Source organism: Mastigoproctus giganteus, chromosome 10, assembly GCF_048544385.1.
Source record: "Mastigoproctus giganteus isolate SK-2022 chromosome 10, ASM4854438v1, whole genome shotgun sequence".
Taxonomy (NCBI): domain Eukaryota; kingdom Metazoa; phylum Arthropoda; class Arachnida; order Uropygi; family Thelyphonidae; genus Mastigoproctus; species Mastigoproctus giganteus.
This window is the reverse complement of record NC_143584.1, coordinates 117,847,877-117,863,906: the sequence shown is the minus strand read 5'-3', so window position 1 is coordinate 117,863,906 and position 16,030 is coordinate 117,847,877. Positions and strand designations below refer to the sequence as shown.

At 35.5% G+C, this 16,030-nt stretch overlaps 1 protein-coding gene across 1 annotated transcript in view; it reads right to left on the bottom strand.

Moving 5' to 3' along the window:
• LOC150079247 (uncharacterized) overlaps positions 1-16,030 on the bottom strand; it is a 163,526-nt gene that overhangs the window by 6,735 nt on the left and 140,761 nt on the right. The window contains exons 10-11 of the mRNA XM_090383000.1: positions 8,056-8,178; positions 3,280-3,448 (exon numbers count right to left, since the gene is read on the bottom strand). Coding sequence (XP_090239126.1) covers positions 3,280-3,448; positions 8,056-8,178 — 292 coding nt within the window. The remainder of the gene's footprint in view (positions 1-3,279; positions 3,449-8,055; positions 8,179-16,030) is intronic.

Here is a 16,030-nt window from a genome sequence, read left to right as displayed (position 1 = left end):
AAGAGCTTTTGATGAGACTGAAGTTACATCTGCCAGCATAGAATCTGTGTGGTGTGAGTTTGAAAGGAAAGGTGTAATGAGAGTGGGAGTATTCTATAGATTGGGGAGAATATGATGAGAATTTTTACATGCAAATGGAATGGGCAGGCAAGTGCAAATGATTATTATTATTATGGATGACTTCAATTTGCCCCAGACTGATTGGAATAAGTTGGAGGAAAACTCACCGTGGAGAAATTTTTTTAAATAAACTAGATGATTATTACTTGTACCAGCATGTCAAAGATAATACCATGGTTGAGAATATTTTTGACCTCATTACTTACAAATTACATCACAGGGCTTAAAATACAAAACCATTGGAAAGTAATGAGTATGTAGTTGTCAACTGGAAGATGAAGAAAGATGTTGCAGTAATTAAAAGCACAGGTTTCAATTTCAAAAGAGGGGCCTTTTTAGAGATTAAGGCACTATATGGCATCTATTAATTGTGCAGACTGCAGAGTGAGGGTGAATATACTTGAATTATGGAATACCTTTAAAGAAAAAAAATCACAGAAGCCACAAATGCATACATACCATTAAGAAAATATTGCAGGAGGAGGGTGCAGAAATGGATGAATGCAGAGTTGGCTAGTTATAGAGCAGAAAAAGATAGCATGGGACAGTCACAGAGTGATGTAAAGTACTGACACCTACAGCAGCTACTAATGTGATTTGTAATAGTATCACAGATAAGGCTAGAGAGTCCAAGGCTGCATATGAGAAAGCACTGGCAAGGAGAGCAAAGAATGGAGGACAAGGAATTCTTTATGTATGTAAATAGAAGGAATCAAAAAGTGAATCGGATCAGACCTTTGTTCATTGGGTGTGGGAAAGTCTTAGGCAACCTAGTTGATCTTGTGGATGAATTAAATAGGTACTTTGCATCTGTGTTTACTGAAGAAATATCCTTCATGCTGAGAAGAGGTTCTGCAAGTGAGGCTGAGTGATAAGAAATTGGTGATTTTGAAATTACAAATAACTATTTATTAGAAAATTTTTTAAGCATAAAGGCAACTAAGGCACCTGGAGTTGATGGCATGTAATCAGTAATATTGAGGGAGGCAGCCAGGGAGTGTATTGAACCATTTAAAGTTAATTATGACTTCATCTTTGAACTCAGGAGAGATTCCTTTGGATTAGAGAAGTACCAACATATCACCAATACATAAAGGCCATTCTAAGAGCAAAGTTGGTAACTACAGACCAGTTAAGGTAGTCTGACTTCAGCAGTAGAAAAAAAAAAAAATCTTAGAAGCAATAATTAAGAGTGCAATCCAGGGAAATTTAGATATATATGCATTCTGAATAAAACACAACATGGTTTTGTTTAGGGAAAATCATGTTTAAATAACTTAGTAAGCTATTTTGACAGTTACTCATGAGCTGGATGTAGGGAACAATTTCAACATAGTTTATTTAGATTTCAGCAAAGCATTTGCCTCAGTCCCTCATGAGAGGTTATTGTATAAGCTTGAACATGTTAGGATTACTAGCAATATTCTAAGTTGGATTGCTGGGTACTGCAGGGCAGAAGGCAGAAGGTTGTGGTAAATGGATACTCTTCAGATTGGTATAATGTCAGAGTGCCCCCCCCCACCCCAAGGATCAGTTCTTGGCCTGCTGTTGTTTCTGATTGTTATAAACAACATTGGTGATGGGATAGAAGACAATGTCAAAATTTGCAAATGATGTTAAAATTGGTAGAGTAGTTAATGATCACTATCATGGAGTATGCTTTCAGAACAACTAGAGTAGTTAATGATCACTATCATGGAGTATGCTTTCAGAACAACTTAAACAGGCTGCAAGAATGGTCAGAAAAATGGCAGCTATGTTTTAATGTAGCAAAATGCAAGGTATTAACACTTGGGAAACAGCAACCACAAAATAAATTATATACTTGGTGGGGTTGAATTAAAAACAGTAGAGGAAGAAGGGGATCTGAGAGTTATAATACAGGCAGATATGAAGTTGTCTGAGCTGTGTAAACAGGCAGCCAGGAAAGCCCATGATGTCATATTGATTCTTTATCGAACACATTCATATAGAGATATGGAGATCATAATCCCACTGTATAAGGTAACTGTAAGACTACATTTGGAATACTGTGTTTAAGTATGGAGATCTCATCTGAAAAAAGACATTTAGCTTCTTGAGATCGGCAAAAGGGCAACCATATGATGAAAGACTCAGTATATGTTCTTGTTTATACTCTGGCACGACCACCAGGTCAGTGGAGTTTACAATAAATCAATCAATACAAATGTCAATTGTATTTAGCAGTCATGGGCTTGAACCCTGGTCCACTCAAAGAGCGTGCTACTACACTGCACTCCTGATCACTCAGCTTCATCAGGCCTTCCGTATGTGTGGGCTACACAGCTTGGAAATCAGGCAAAATCAGAGATGACCTGATTGAGGTGTATAAGGCTTTGAGAGGAATTAGCAAAATGAAAGAAACTGTAAAAATAAAAATTTTCACTGCTGCAGAGAATTACAGAACTTGGGGGGCATAAATTCAAATTATTGGGGAAGAGGTTTAGTCAAGACTGTAGAAAGTTTCCTTTTAGACAGCAGTTGTTGATTGCTGCAACAGGATGCCTTCACAGGTAGCTGAGGCTGACAGTTTGAATAAATTCAAAGGTGAACTGGATAGTTACCTGTGTGTGTGTGTGGGGGGGGGATAAATAATTTGTATTTTCTTATCTACTTTTTTTTTTCCGGCTGGTGCAGCAGCAAAAGCCTGTGGATCCATGCATTATATGGCTATTACTATATTACTATCCTTGCACACACTCTCTCACTCTCTCTCTCTCTCTACAGTGTGAATCTTGTAAACAATGCAGAACATCCGATTTTGGTTGTTTTTACAGTTTTTTCATAGCAGCAAGAACAGTAAATGCAACTTAAGGCACAGCATTTCAAATTACTTCAATGGTCATAAAAGAAGCAGAAATGCTTCACACAGTATTTTGGTTTTCTATCTGATACTGGTATTGATAAACAAAAGCAAGTCCAGCCTTGTCATATAAGTTAAATTTGCTTTATTGTTAACTGAAATGTTTTACTTGATGGTAAATACACTCAGACAGACAGTTAGTTGTTGAGACCTGTATGGACAAAATGTTTGGCTCAATGGCCCTCAGTAATAACTATCATTTATTTTCGAAGTCCATTAACATTGAGGTCTATTAAATCAATACTAAATAACTGCAATAAATTTGAAATACTAACCTCTTGGAAGAAGAAATGCTGGATGAAGTGCAATCCCAAACTGTTAATTCTGTTCCACCTGTTACTATGCGAAGAGTGCCATTCTCCCTTTCTTTGCAGACAATACTCAAAATATGCTGTACCTTTCCAGTTAAGGTACATATATAACTGTTTTCTGGGATGAACCATACTGTAGAAATAAAAATACAGGTAATAAACGATACAGGAAGACAGATAATACATATTCAGCCACTCACTATCAATTCTATTCTTCACAGTCTGTTTAATTTTATTTAATGCCAAAAAAAAAAAAAAAAAATTTAAATGCACTGAAGTATAGGATTTCCACAAAAGAATGCTGATATTTCATATTTAAATATTTACTGAATGCTATACACAAAACTTTCAGATAACTAATTTTTTATTATTTTTAAAACTTTATTTTTCTATTTTGGGTATATTATTTCAACATGAATTCTGCTTAGAGCTTGGCACACATCCAAAGAGTAATTCAACTGTGGCTCCATACATATATCAACATATCTTGAATAGCTATAGCCTCTGTATTCTTCCATTTAACCGTTGTGGTAATACCATTTTTGCGGAGTATGCACTCCTCTCATCCAATAGACAAAAATCTAATGGAATGAATATTGAGACTATTGAGAATATTGGTAAACAAGAAACTAATCCTTGTTTATCCATTCATTTATTTGGAAAACGAGTCATTTAATAAAATACTGGCCAGAGCAAAAGTTGCAGATTCTAAAGGAAATTGATCCTCTAATTTCAAAAACACCAAAATTATGTCTCTACCATGTCTCCATTGAAATATTAGTAACTTAATGAATGATCAATATCATACAACAATACATATGCTATCTTAAAAATGAGTCTTATACATTTTGAAATACTTTAATGAAATATATAATATACTACATACATTTTATTTCCTTTAAAAAGTTTGCCACTCAGTTTTTCTTATAGTCCACTTTGCTTTCCCTCTTAAGTAACCAGAAGTAATCTACCAATCATGGCAGTATCACAGCAACATTGGTACTGCTTTTCCATTGTGAATATCTCCTGATGAAAGTATTCTCCTTACCCATCATATCCAAATTCATTTCCTTATTTCAACTTATTCAACATTACATTTCCAAATTTTAAGGTAAAAAACTGAGTGGGAATGGAGAAAATGAATTTTCAAATACGTTCAGCAGCCAATATCTTTATTATATTGCAGTAAAGCTGACAACAGAAATTCATACTTATCTTCTTTCTTTCTTCCAAGAAATAACTGCTTTAAATGACCACGAAGCTGCTGGTACAGTATCCTGAACTAGCAGCTTGATGATCATTATCCATCAGTATCCTATAATTTTGTTTTAAACACATCATCTTTAAGGAGTTCCTTTATTTCAGGTACAATTAAAATTCCTTCTTTCAGTTTTGCATCTGTTGAAATGGGAATTTCCTTTAGGTAGCAGAATCCACTTCCTTTGTTATCCAGAGCCTTAACAAAATTCTTCATTAATTCAAGCTTTATATGTCAAAGTGGAAGAACCTTTTTTGGTTCAACCAATGGAACATATTTTATATACTTCTTCCTGGTAAAAATTCCTCCATCTTTTTCTACTACTGTAGAATATAATGTTTTTGTGTAGCACAACTGTCCCACATAAATTCAAAAAACAACAGTATTTTGTTAAACTTCCTTGTGGACAGTGAGTAATCCAGTTATCTTCAGATCACCACAGATATTCCAAGTGAGTAATGGTACTTTACTGCACTTAGGACCTTGACATAATTTCATATGTTTCTTTGAAGCCAACAGCATGAAGTAGAGGAACTGGGGGGAATGCATTTCTGTTGTGTAGGAAAACTGCTTTTAAACTTATTTTTGTGGCATCAATAAATATATTCCATTCACTAGGATTTTGTTCAATGCCCAGTTTGTTCAGATCAATAGTATCTTTATAGAAACACATACTAGCTTTAATAATGAAGTATTTTGAAAACACTTTATGATTTTGTAATTTTAGTTCTTGCTTCGCGTAACTTCCACTGTTGTAACCTAGAACCAAGTAGTTCTACTTGTGCTTTAGGCAAGTTAAATCATGAACTTCAATTCAACTCTTCTTGTTTAATTAAGTAAGGTGTGTTATAAAAGTCCACAGCACAGGAATATTCACTATGTTCATAACTTCTTCCTTTATCCTATGATTTTGGGGATCTGGTAGCTGCAGACCTTCATTATATGAAACAGGCCTTATTGCAAATGATACTTTAGGATGTTTGATGCCGTGCTTGCATGGTTCTCAATACATCAGAGGAATGGCAAAAAGAATACTTTTAATTTTTCTGGGTAGATAGCCACATCCTCAGATCTGTGGTGCAAGTAATAAAGCTCGTATGTGGAATCGAAGTGTTGTCCTGATTACCAATCATGCAACCAAAGTACAAAGAATATGCAAGTTTAATAATACTGTACATTTTCGTCACTATGCTTCACTATGTTATATTTATCATGTTATATTAAACATGCTTCACTATGTTATATTTAACATGCTTCACTATGTTATATTTATCTGTATTGCTGTCTTGAGAAAGACATGTTCCCTCCAGTGACAGGGTTTGGGCTTTCTCCCCATTACAAATGACATCATCTACTGCCACTTCACTGCAGTTTCTTACAGTGCCAAAGTGTGGTCAGTTTCAGACCTGGAAAAAAAAAAAATATATATATATATATATAAATTAAAATAATGAGCAGTTAAGAAAAACAGTAAAAAAATAGTTTTGCCATACATGCCAGTGGCATGTATGGTTTTGCCAGTGGCATGGCAAACCAGTAGAGTGAAAATACAATAAACCATACATAACAAAACAAATGGGGGAGGAGAGTTTGGGGATTGGATCAAGTAAAGAGTATTGCAGAAGGGAATGTTTCTAAAATAATTTTGAAAGAGCCAAAAAATACAATATCAAATAAGGAAAAATATTTTAGAATGTGCCAATTACATGAAATTTAGCGGCACCCTGACTAGCACCAGGTCCAAATTATGTGAATTATCACTTCGAACGGAAACCAACTACAATACTGGACCACAAAATTATAAATAAAGTAAAGTAAAATAGACTAACCATTATGACCCATTTTGACAACCATAAGGCCAATAATGGTCAGGAAATCACTGCATTTCGAACATTAGACAAATCCATGCATACATGAACCAATACACTGATTGATCTGTGGATGCAATGGATTTGAATAATGGTGGCCCTTATGCAGTGAAAAATTATAATAGAACAGAACCTAGCACTCCCATGGCAACTCCATACCAATACCACTGACAAAATCACTGTTGAAACCGAAATATATAACAGAAATTAGGCTATAGAGGGCAGCATAAGTGCACGTTAGCATAGCAACTCACTACTACCATGTAAAATAAATTGAAAAATTACGTAATTATGATAAAAGAAAAATTAAGAAAATTAATTTTTCTTTTATCTTTATAGAAGAAAAAAGAAGGAAGGATGTTATGCAGTTATTTTCCATTAAGGTTATTACTATATTCAATACCACTCTTACACCACACGAAATTAATAATACAGTTTGCTAAGCTATTCGCCTAAACTACTATACATTAAGGTAACGTTTCAGGAATTTCACCGATACCTAAATTTAGTAACCTAATTATCGATACCTAAATTTTTGGCCTAATTTTAGGAAAGATGTAAAGCTGCTGGAACGAGTACAGAGAAGGGCAATGAGATTAGTGAGTGTAACAAAGGGCTGCTGTTAACAAGAAAAACTTAAGTTCTGCAAATTGCAACGTCTGGAAACTAGGCACCTGTGAGGTGATCTAAATGTATAAGGCCTTGAATGGTTTGAACAAGCTCAATGCTGATGGGATTCTTCCTCTTGCTCAGATTCTGCACCCGAGGGGGCATAAATTCAAATTGAGGAAAGACAGTTGTAGAATAGATGTGTGGAAATTTGTCTTTAGTCAGCAGGTGGTTGATTGCTGGAACAAAATTTCCATCTCTCACAGTGGAAGTCAACAGCTTAAATAAATTCAAGGCCGAACTAGACAAACTTTTGGAGTGAATGGACGGGTGAAACGGGAAGGGTTCTTTTTTTTGGCTGATGCTATATAAGTTTGCTTTCTTGCATCATTTGCCTCTACTAATGCTAATTGAATTAAGAAAATATTAATATTTTAAAGAATTTATATATAAGCCTTTCATTTTTAATAAAATTAAAAATTCCACAAAGTTAAAAAACTCGCACCACAGAACCTGTTTGTTATTTGGAGCATTAGCAACTAAGGCCATATTGCTCCGGGGATATGTGGTGGTCATTCCCTGACCTTTCCGCATCCTCCGTATTTGGTGGGCATGGGCTCGAACCCCAGTCTAATCAAGAAGCATGTGCTACACACTGCTGCTCCTGCCCACCTGGCTACGGAGGTGCCACAGAACCTGCTACTACCAGAAATTCACTACAGTGTATTGAATTTCTAGTAGAAACTCCTCATGAAAGGGTGCTTGCCTGTTTTCAGTAATGCAAATAGATTCCCTCCTCTCAAGTACAGAAAACCTTCACAGACTGTTACTCGTGGATAATGCTATAATAATAGCAACAGCTCATCAAGAATGGTTAAACTATGTCAAAAACAAGATGCATGAATAATAATCTAAATTCACTTTTTTATTTTAATATGGTTAAAAATAGCACAGCATTTTGAAATGTTTCCTGTAATTCCAAGGAAGCAAAGAAAGTTACATTACCATTGACACTGCCGATAGAATGGTGCATATTATAAGATGACGAAAGTAACAAGTTTTTGTTCACAAAAAGTGCTTCTGTTATCTCTGGTTCCCTGCTTCTGTAATGTGGAATCTTAACCTCACCTATAATATAAGAATCTAATGTCAGAATTCCATGTGTAATAGCTATTTCTTTAATGTCAGTGGTACTCTTACCACATTTACAATACTAAAAAGACAAAGTTGAAATAAAAATAAATACACTTTGATTCAAAGTTGCTGTTCCAGAACAGTATCAATCAGCTAAAAATCAGATTAATCAGAGAAAATGCAGATTCTGAAAGCCAGAATCTTCTTCATGTCTCAGATCAAAACACTGTTCTCCAGTTATGGCTCCGAAATCTGGTCTGTTGCTGCTCCATCTCACTTCAACCGGATTTCTTTTGGTTAAGTTTCAGATTTTGACATGAACCAACCATAAATGCAGTTACGATTTTCCTACTTCTAGGTCTCTCAAGAACCTCAAAAGGTCTCTTCCTTGGGATGCTGATTTATGTTAAATCCTTGTATGCCTTTTCTAAACTTTACTCTAACTTCTGGCAGGCTCTTCCATTGGGAAAAAAGTAAGTTGGCATATCCCTCCCCATCCCCCAAGGAACACCAGGCTCAAACCTTTGATTCTTCTTTAAAATCTTGTTGCATCATAGATTTTTCCCTTACCCAAGTAGATCACTCAAAAATAGATATTATTTTGCTCTGACTACAAAAATGATATTGCAAATTCTATTTTCTCATGCAACTTGAGATAATGGAACCGTGATCTTTGATAATTTACCCATTATTATTTTTACCCCTTTGTATTCTTAGTTTGTAATTATTTATGCTTGTTATTTCTGTACAATGAATACAAATGTTGATGTAATGCTACTTGTGTATCCTTCCACCTGTAAATCCTGGTTATCCCTGTACAGGATATATATTTGGGGTATTACCCCTATTGTAATATTTTTCTTGCCAAAATGATATCTATTTATTAATATTAAATTACAACAATATTAATAAATCTAATATTTATTAATATTAGATATTAAAAAGATGGAATTGAAATAAACACAGGAAAAACTATAAAGAACAATGACAACTATTATTTGTCATTGTTGCATTTCTTGAGAAGAGAAATTTGTGACTCAGTACAATGTCTATGTACATGTATGTTTCAACTGAAGCAGCTTAGGCTAGCTGTTATAGGTAATGCACTTCTTATTGTAGCAATCTGATTGATGCTTCTCACTTAGATTTCACTGCTCATTTAAATTCATACAATAGCCATAGCTACCGACTCCTGACTTAAGAGGTGGAGATATGCTTTGTAAGCAGGAGGAAAACAAGAAGTTTTTGGATCATAATGGGTGAAAAACAGGATATTCTTTAGAAAAAGCAATGTTATATTTTTAAAGCCCACACTGCACTAAAAATTAAATTTCATTAGCAATATATACATTAAAATGCAGTCACAGGACTGTTTCTCAATACCGTATGATTATAAGCATTAGCTTACATTTTTCTGTCTGGATTTCTGTTGGATATTATATTAGACATCAATTGATCCTGATTGCAAAAGAAACTGTTTGCTTCTGATTGCTATTGTTACAGACTGCCCTATTCAGAAAAGTCAAAGTTTTGTTCATAATAATGGCCCTGCTGTCTAGACTTGCCTGTAAGGAGGATTTCCAAAGCCTTACAAAAAGAGAAGATCTGAACTCAGTTTTTGTTTTTCTAACTAGGTTGAATATTATCACTGTTTCAAGGGTTTTTGGCCCCTCTTTGGTGAGCAGGTAGGCACCCTGTTGTTGCAATAGTGACAACCCACTTATGAAGTAGGGCAGATGCCACCATCCAGACAGCATGAGAGGTACTGTCTGGATGGTGGTATCCGCCAAGAATAAGTAACAATAGTCTTCTTCATAGGTGAAGTGTTACTTATTCGAGGTAGTGCAATATTATGGGAACTCAATGTGAAAGTATTCACAATATGACATTAGATAGTATGAATCAGAGCTGTAATACTCAATATTGAGGTAAACTCCTCTTATTAATTTACTAATATATACTACAATATGACATATAATTAAAACGATACATTAAAACTACTTTGGTAGTAGAAATGATGTGTGTGCATTATCCATGCATAAACAAACTCCTTCATACTCTTAGGCATTTAGCCAAGAAATATTAGTATTAGTAACGGCCGTATGGTGCAAGAAAGCCTATGGCTTATGCTGCACCAGCCAAAAAAAAAAAAAAAAAAAAAATCCGAACAAAACAATGATAAAAACAAAAATTAAATAAATAAATAAATAATAATAATTAATAAATAAATAAAAATAATAAAATGAAATAAAAAATAAATAAAAAGGAAATTAATCCTATCATCCTATGCGCTTCCCTTACCCGAAAGTACTATCCAGATGACCTTTGAATTTCCCCAAACTGTCGGCCTCTACCACCCATGAAGGCAACTTATTCCAGTAATTTATAACTCGCTGGCTAAAATAAAACTTCCTGCAGTCCAATCTAAACATTTCCCCGCGTAACTTGAATTTATGTCCCCTAGTTCTAGCATCATTTATAATCTTGAAAATTTTGTCCTCATTCATTTTACTGATGCCTCTCAGAGCCTTAAACACCTCAATCAAATCTCCTCTAAGGTGTCTAGTTTCCAAACTCTGCAACCCACATATTCGAAGTCTTTCTTCATAAGGACGCCCTTTTGCCGATCTCACCAGGCGAGTTACCCTTCTTTGCACCCTTTCAAGAAGCTCGATGTCTTTCTTTAGGTGCGGTCTCCATACTTGAACACAGTATTCCAAGTGTGGTCTAACATAGGCCTTATATAATGGGATTATCACGTCCCTATCTCTACTTGCAAAAGTTCGATAGATCATCGATAGGACACCATGGGCCTTCCTTGCAACCTGTTTACAATGCTCAGAGAATTTCATGTCTGACCGTATCGTAACACCCAAGTCCCTTTCCTCCAGTACTGGGTTTAGTTGAACTCCACCAAGTGAATAAGTTATTTTGGGATTACTGTTTCCCAGGTGTAATACCTTACACTTTGTTGGATTAAAGCACAGCTGCCATTTTTCTGACCATTCTTGAAGTCTATCTAGGTCTCTCTGAAGAAGCTCAGCTTGACAGTGATCATTAACTACTCTACCAATTTTAACATCATCTGCAAATTTAGACATCACGCCCTCTATCCCTTCATCAATGTCGTTTACGAAAATTAAAAACAACAGTGGTCCTAATACTGATCCTTGGGGAACCCCACTTCTTACATCAACCCAATCTGAGGAATAGCCATTTATCACAACCCTCTGCCTCCTGCCCTGATATCTTTTAGATTAAACCACGCATACCATCAGACATCTCTCATAGTGCGGAGTTATACTTCATAACTGGGTTGTCACTATTGCAACAACAGGGTACATGCCCACTCACCGTAGAGGAGCTAAAAAGCCTTGAAACGGTGTCGTCTGGGTGGTGGTATCTGCGGAGAATAAGTAACAATAGTCTTCTCCATAGGTGAAGCGTTACTTATTCGAGATAGTGCAATACCATGCCAACTCAATGTGAAGGTATTCACAATATGAGATATAATTAAAACGATGCATTAAAACTACCTTGGTAGTAGAAATAATGTGTGTGTGTGTGTATTACCCATGCATAAACAAATTCCTTCATGCTTTATATATAACTGTGCTTTATATAACTGTGAAGGTATTCACAATATGAGATATAATCAAAACTACCTTGTTAGAAATGGTGTGTGTGCGCGTTGCCCATGCATAAACAAACTCTTTCAAGTTTTACATCTGTTGCAAGCTTTGGTGTAGGCAGAAAATGAACCTGGAGATTTGGATGTAAGCCAATTGCGATATGCAATGTTCTTACCTTGAACAGCCTTAGCACATTTATTGGAAAACCAAGGTTTAGGTAAAGGATTTTATCCCTATAAGAATAATTTCACTGAATGATCTGAGCAAACATTGACATCAGAAGATTTAAAACAGTAATCCAATCAAGGAAAAGCAGAACAGAAACCTTGCAGATCATTTCATTTTGCATTCTTGTAATGCCAGACAACACAAATTTGAGGGTGGCCGCAAGAGAAATGCTCCACTGCAGAAGAGATCATCAGCAAGTTGTGATTTGAAGTATCTAGAGCAATGTTTCCCAAACTGTGTTCTACGGAATACTAGTGTTTCATGAAAAATTTTAATTAATAATTAAAAAAATAAAATAAATAAATTTTGCATATTTGTAATGTACACCACTTTTGTACCATTATAATTTTTAACTTTTTTTTTTTTTTTTTCGGTTATTAATATACTAGAAATAGACTAATAATCAAGGCATAGACTAATAATCAAACAGATGTTGGAACATTATTTTGGAGGGCTTTTGCATAGAGAAGTACACATAGAGGTAATGACATCTATGAAAAACTAGCAATGTAGTAATCTAATATGCCATTTATATGTGATTTAGCCTGGTGTACATAGGCTGAAGGAGAGGGGAAGCGAACCGATATCATAACAAAACTCACTTCCTTGTATAATTTTTTTTTTTTTTTTTTTATAATTATCAGTATTTTGAAATATTATTATTAAAATAAATGACCATGGATTTGTGGTTGAAAAAAGGAACTTGAAAATGAGAAGCAAGGACTTCTAGTATTGCAAGTGTGGTCGATGAAAATGAACACAATATTGTCACGCTTCAAAGTGAGGATGAACAATCGCAGCCTTTTGTTCCCCAAAAATCTGAAGTGAAAAAACAGGAACCAACTAATAAAGACCAAAACGCAAGTATGATGACAGTTATTTGAATTTTGGCTTTACATGTGTTGGAAATAAAGATGCTTGTGATTCACAGTGCATCGTATGTAATAAAATATTAGCAAACAGTTCTTTGGCTCCAGCTAAACTTGTGTTCCATAAATATGTGTTCTGCAAATATATTGAGATGAAGTGTTCCATGAACTAAAAAAAGTTTGGAAAATGCTGATCTAGAGGACCACTTACCTTGACCGTATACAGTCAGTCCTCGTATAACACGGTAATTGTGTTCCTAGAAACCCTCGTGCAATATAAATAACAGGCATTATTGCCTGTTATTTATAAATATAAATAACAGGCATTATTGTCTGTTATTTATATTGCACGAGGGGTTTCTAGGATTTTCTGGGATCATTCACCCTCCAGTTAATAATATCACTGAAGACTGAACACACGTTTGTAACCAAAACATTATCAAACACAATAATCATAATAAAATACGTATTTTATTGAGATTTTTACGTAATCAAACTTGTTTCCAATCTCTTCTTTGTTTGATCTTCTATCCAGACAGATAACAGACGTTCCATCTCTTCCAATTCTTTGTTAGTTAGCTAGTTAGTTATTTGGTTTTTAGGAGCATTAGCAAGTAAGGCCATATTGCTCCGGGATATGTGGTGGTCATTCCCTGACCTTTCCGCATCCTCTGTATTTGGTGGTGACGGGCTCGAACCCCAGTCTAATCAAGAAGCATGTGCTACATACTGCTGCTCCTTCCCACCTGCCTACGGAGGCGCCCCAATTCTTTGTGTCTTTTGTTACACTTTGAGTTGTTCCTGCTATAAAAGTTGCTTTTATTTTCTCTGCATTCTTCTAATTGTTCTCAGCAGTTAGGTTATGTTATTTCCTATAACCTTAAAGGTTAAGTTAGGAAATAGGGTTTCCTAACATTGTCTGTCATGCCGAATATATTGATTGACATTCATTCTCGAATGTCAATCAATATATCGTTCAACTTCTACTGCCATTACTGATAACATGCACCATCTGTTTACTAAGAATGCAGGGTGAAACTGTGGTAGTGTCAAACCAGTTTGTCCAGCAAGTGCCCATAGTTTCCCATAGTTCTCTTGTTGGCTTTCTTTATCTTAGCTGCTTTTCTTTTTCTCCCTGGACCTGCAGTATCTTCATCGGCATGCTTCCTTTTCACACCATTTAAGTATTTTACTCATTTTTAGGGAATAAAGCACAATTACAGTATAAAAAGAACAAAAATGATATTTTCGTTCTTATACTGTAATTGTGCAAAAAGCCTGCTCTTGTACTGCTAAGAGGAAAGTGCTGCTTAAACATCCAAGACCTGTAGTAGAATCATGATTTGACTATTTTTCATGATTGCTGGTCCTTTCAACATCATACAAGATGGTAGACCGCAGACATTGAGTAGCATAAAAATTAATATCGCGACCTGAAAAGGCAATAAAAGATCCACTTGGAGAACATTTGTTTTAATTGCAGATAATTCTGACCCTTGGGGGTTTGGTTCATCATCTCTCTAGAAACAAGGTTCACCCTCCAGAAATTTACCAGTCTGCTGACTCACACAATACCGAAACTCTGACTTGGACTGTCAATGTCATACTTAATACACTTCTTCCCTCAGATGACCCCAGCTGTGACCTTCCTATTCATCAACAAATTAGATTTCTCAACATGGCCTACATTATTTCTGAATCCACTCCTTGCTTCACTCAGGCAGAGGTTGATTTGGCAATGTAATCTCTAAAATCAATAATAATAGCTGTCCTGGACTTAACCTAGAAGAGATTTTTATCAAATGACTACACAAATTGTATCAATCTGTCTTTATTATACTCTATAATAAATGTCTGAACAAGGCAACTTTTCCTGTACTTTGGAAGAAGGCATTATTAAAATTAATTTCCAAACCTGGTACTCCTACTTCTGCTAAGACCTATTGTCCTATTGCGTTATTGTCGAACTTGGGTAAAATCCTTGAGAGACTTACTGTTACCCATCTAGACTGTCTTTTTGTTGAATGTGCTTTAAAGTCCTCTGACTACTTTGGTTTTTGTCCAGGTCATGGAAATGAGGAGGCTTTGGTTGAACTTCTTTCCAGAGTAAACAACTACATGTTTAAATATGCTATGGCTATTTTCGTAGACTTCTCTGGGGCTTTTAACTCCCTTTGGTGGGACAGCTTTATTGCATGCCTCAGGGTTTTTCAATGCTCCTCACAACTCAACCTGCAACTACTTTCTCCACCGTTCTGTCCAAGTCATTTCTGGTACTCAGCAACTGAGTCGCCTGTCTCTCGAGGATGCCTACAAGGTTCAGTGCTCGGTCCACTCACTGAGACTTGGTTCTAGATGAGCGACTTCTCGGTTCAACTCCCAATGCTTCTAAAATTGTATATGCTGATAAACTAATGTTTCTTGTCCTTGGTAATTCTCGTTCTTCTTTGGAAAGTAATACCAGTGACATCATGAATGATCTGTGCTCTTGGTAGATTAGTAATACATTTTCTCATTTCTCCAGACAAGACTAAGTTCCTTTATCTTAGGGGAAACCTTCACATTTCCAGGCCTCCAACTATTAAACTTTTTGGTCGCTCGCTCTCGCTCTCTCTCTCCATGGTTGACTCAAATTTTTGGGTATTATTCTAGATCATAAGTTAAACTTTAAAAACATACCTTGCACCTTCATGACAAAATAGTCAAGTATACTTCTATTCTTGTCCATCTGTTGCATTAAACATAGGGAATTAACGACCGTACTCTTCGTCTTTTGTACAAGGTGGTGTTTGTACCAATTTGTATACATGGTGCTGGCACCTGGTTTTGGAACACTAAGAAGTTTGCTGTTCAAGAGAAACTCTCCTCTATTCAAAGACATACAATCTAGAATAATATCCAAAAATTGGCTATTTTCATAGCCTTCTCTGTATGCTTTTAATGATGAGTCATTCCTATCACACTGTCAACAGCTGCACTACAGGTTTTAAATGGCTGCTTACCTCTGGACCTCCAAATCACTTATCAAGGTTTTTGCTATTATCTTAGACAGCCATTTACGTTTACTTTTCAGACATAACTCTTAATATCCATTGTGATTTTAAAACCAAAAAATCT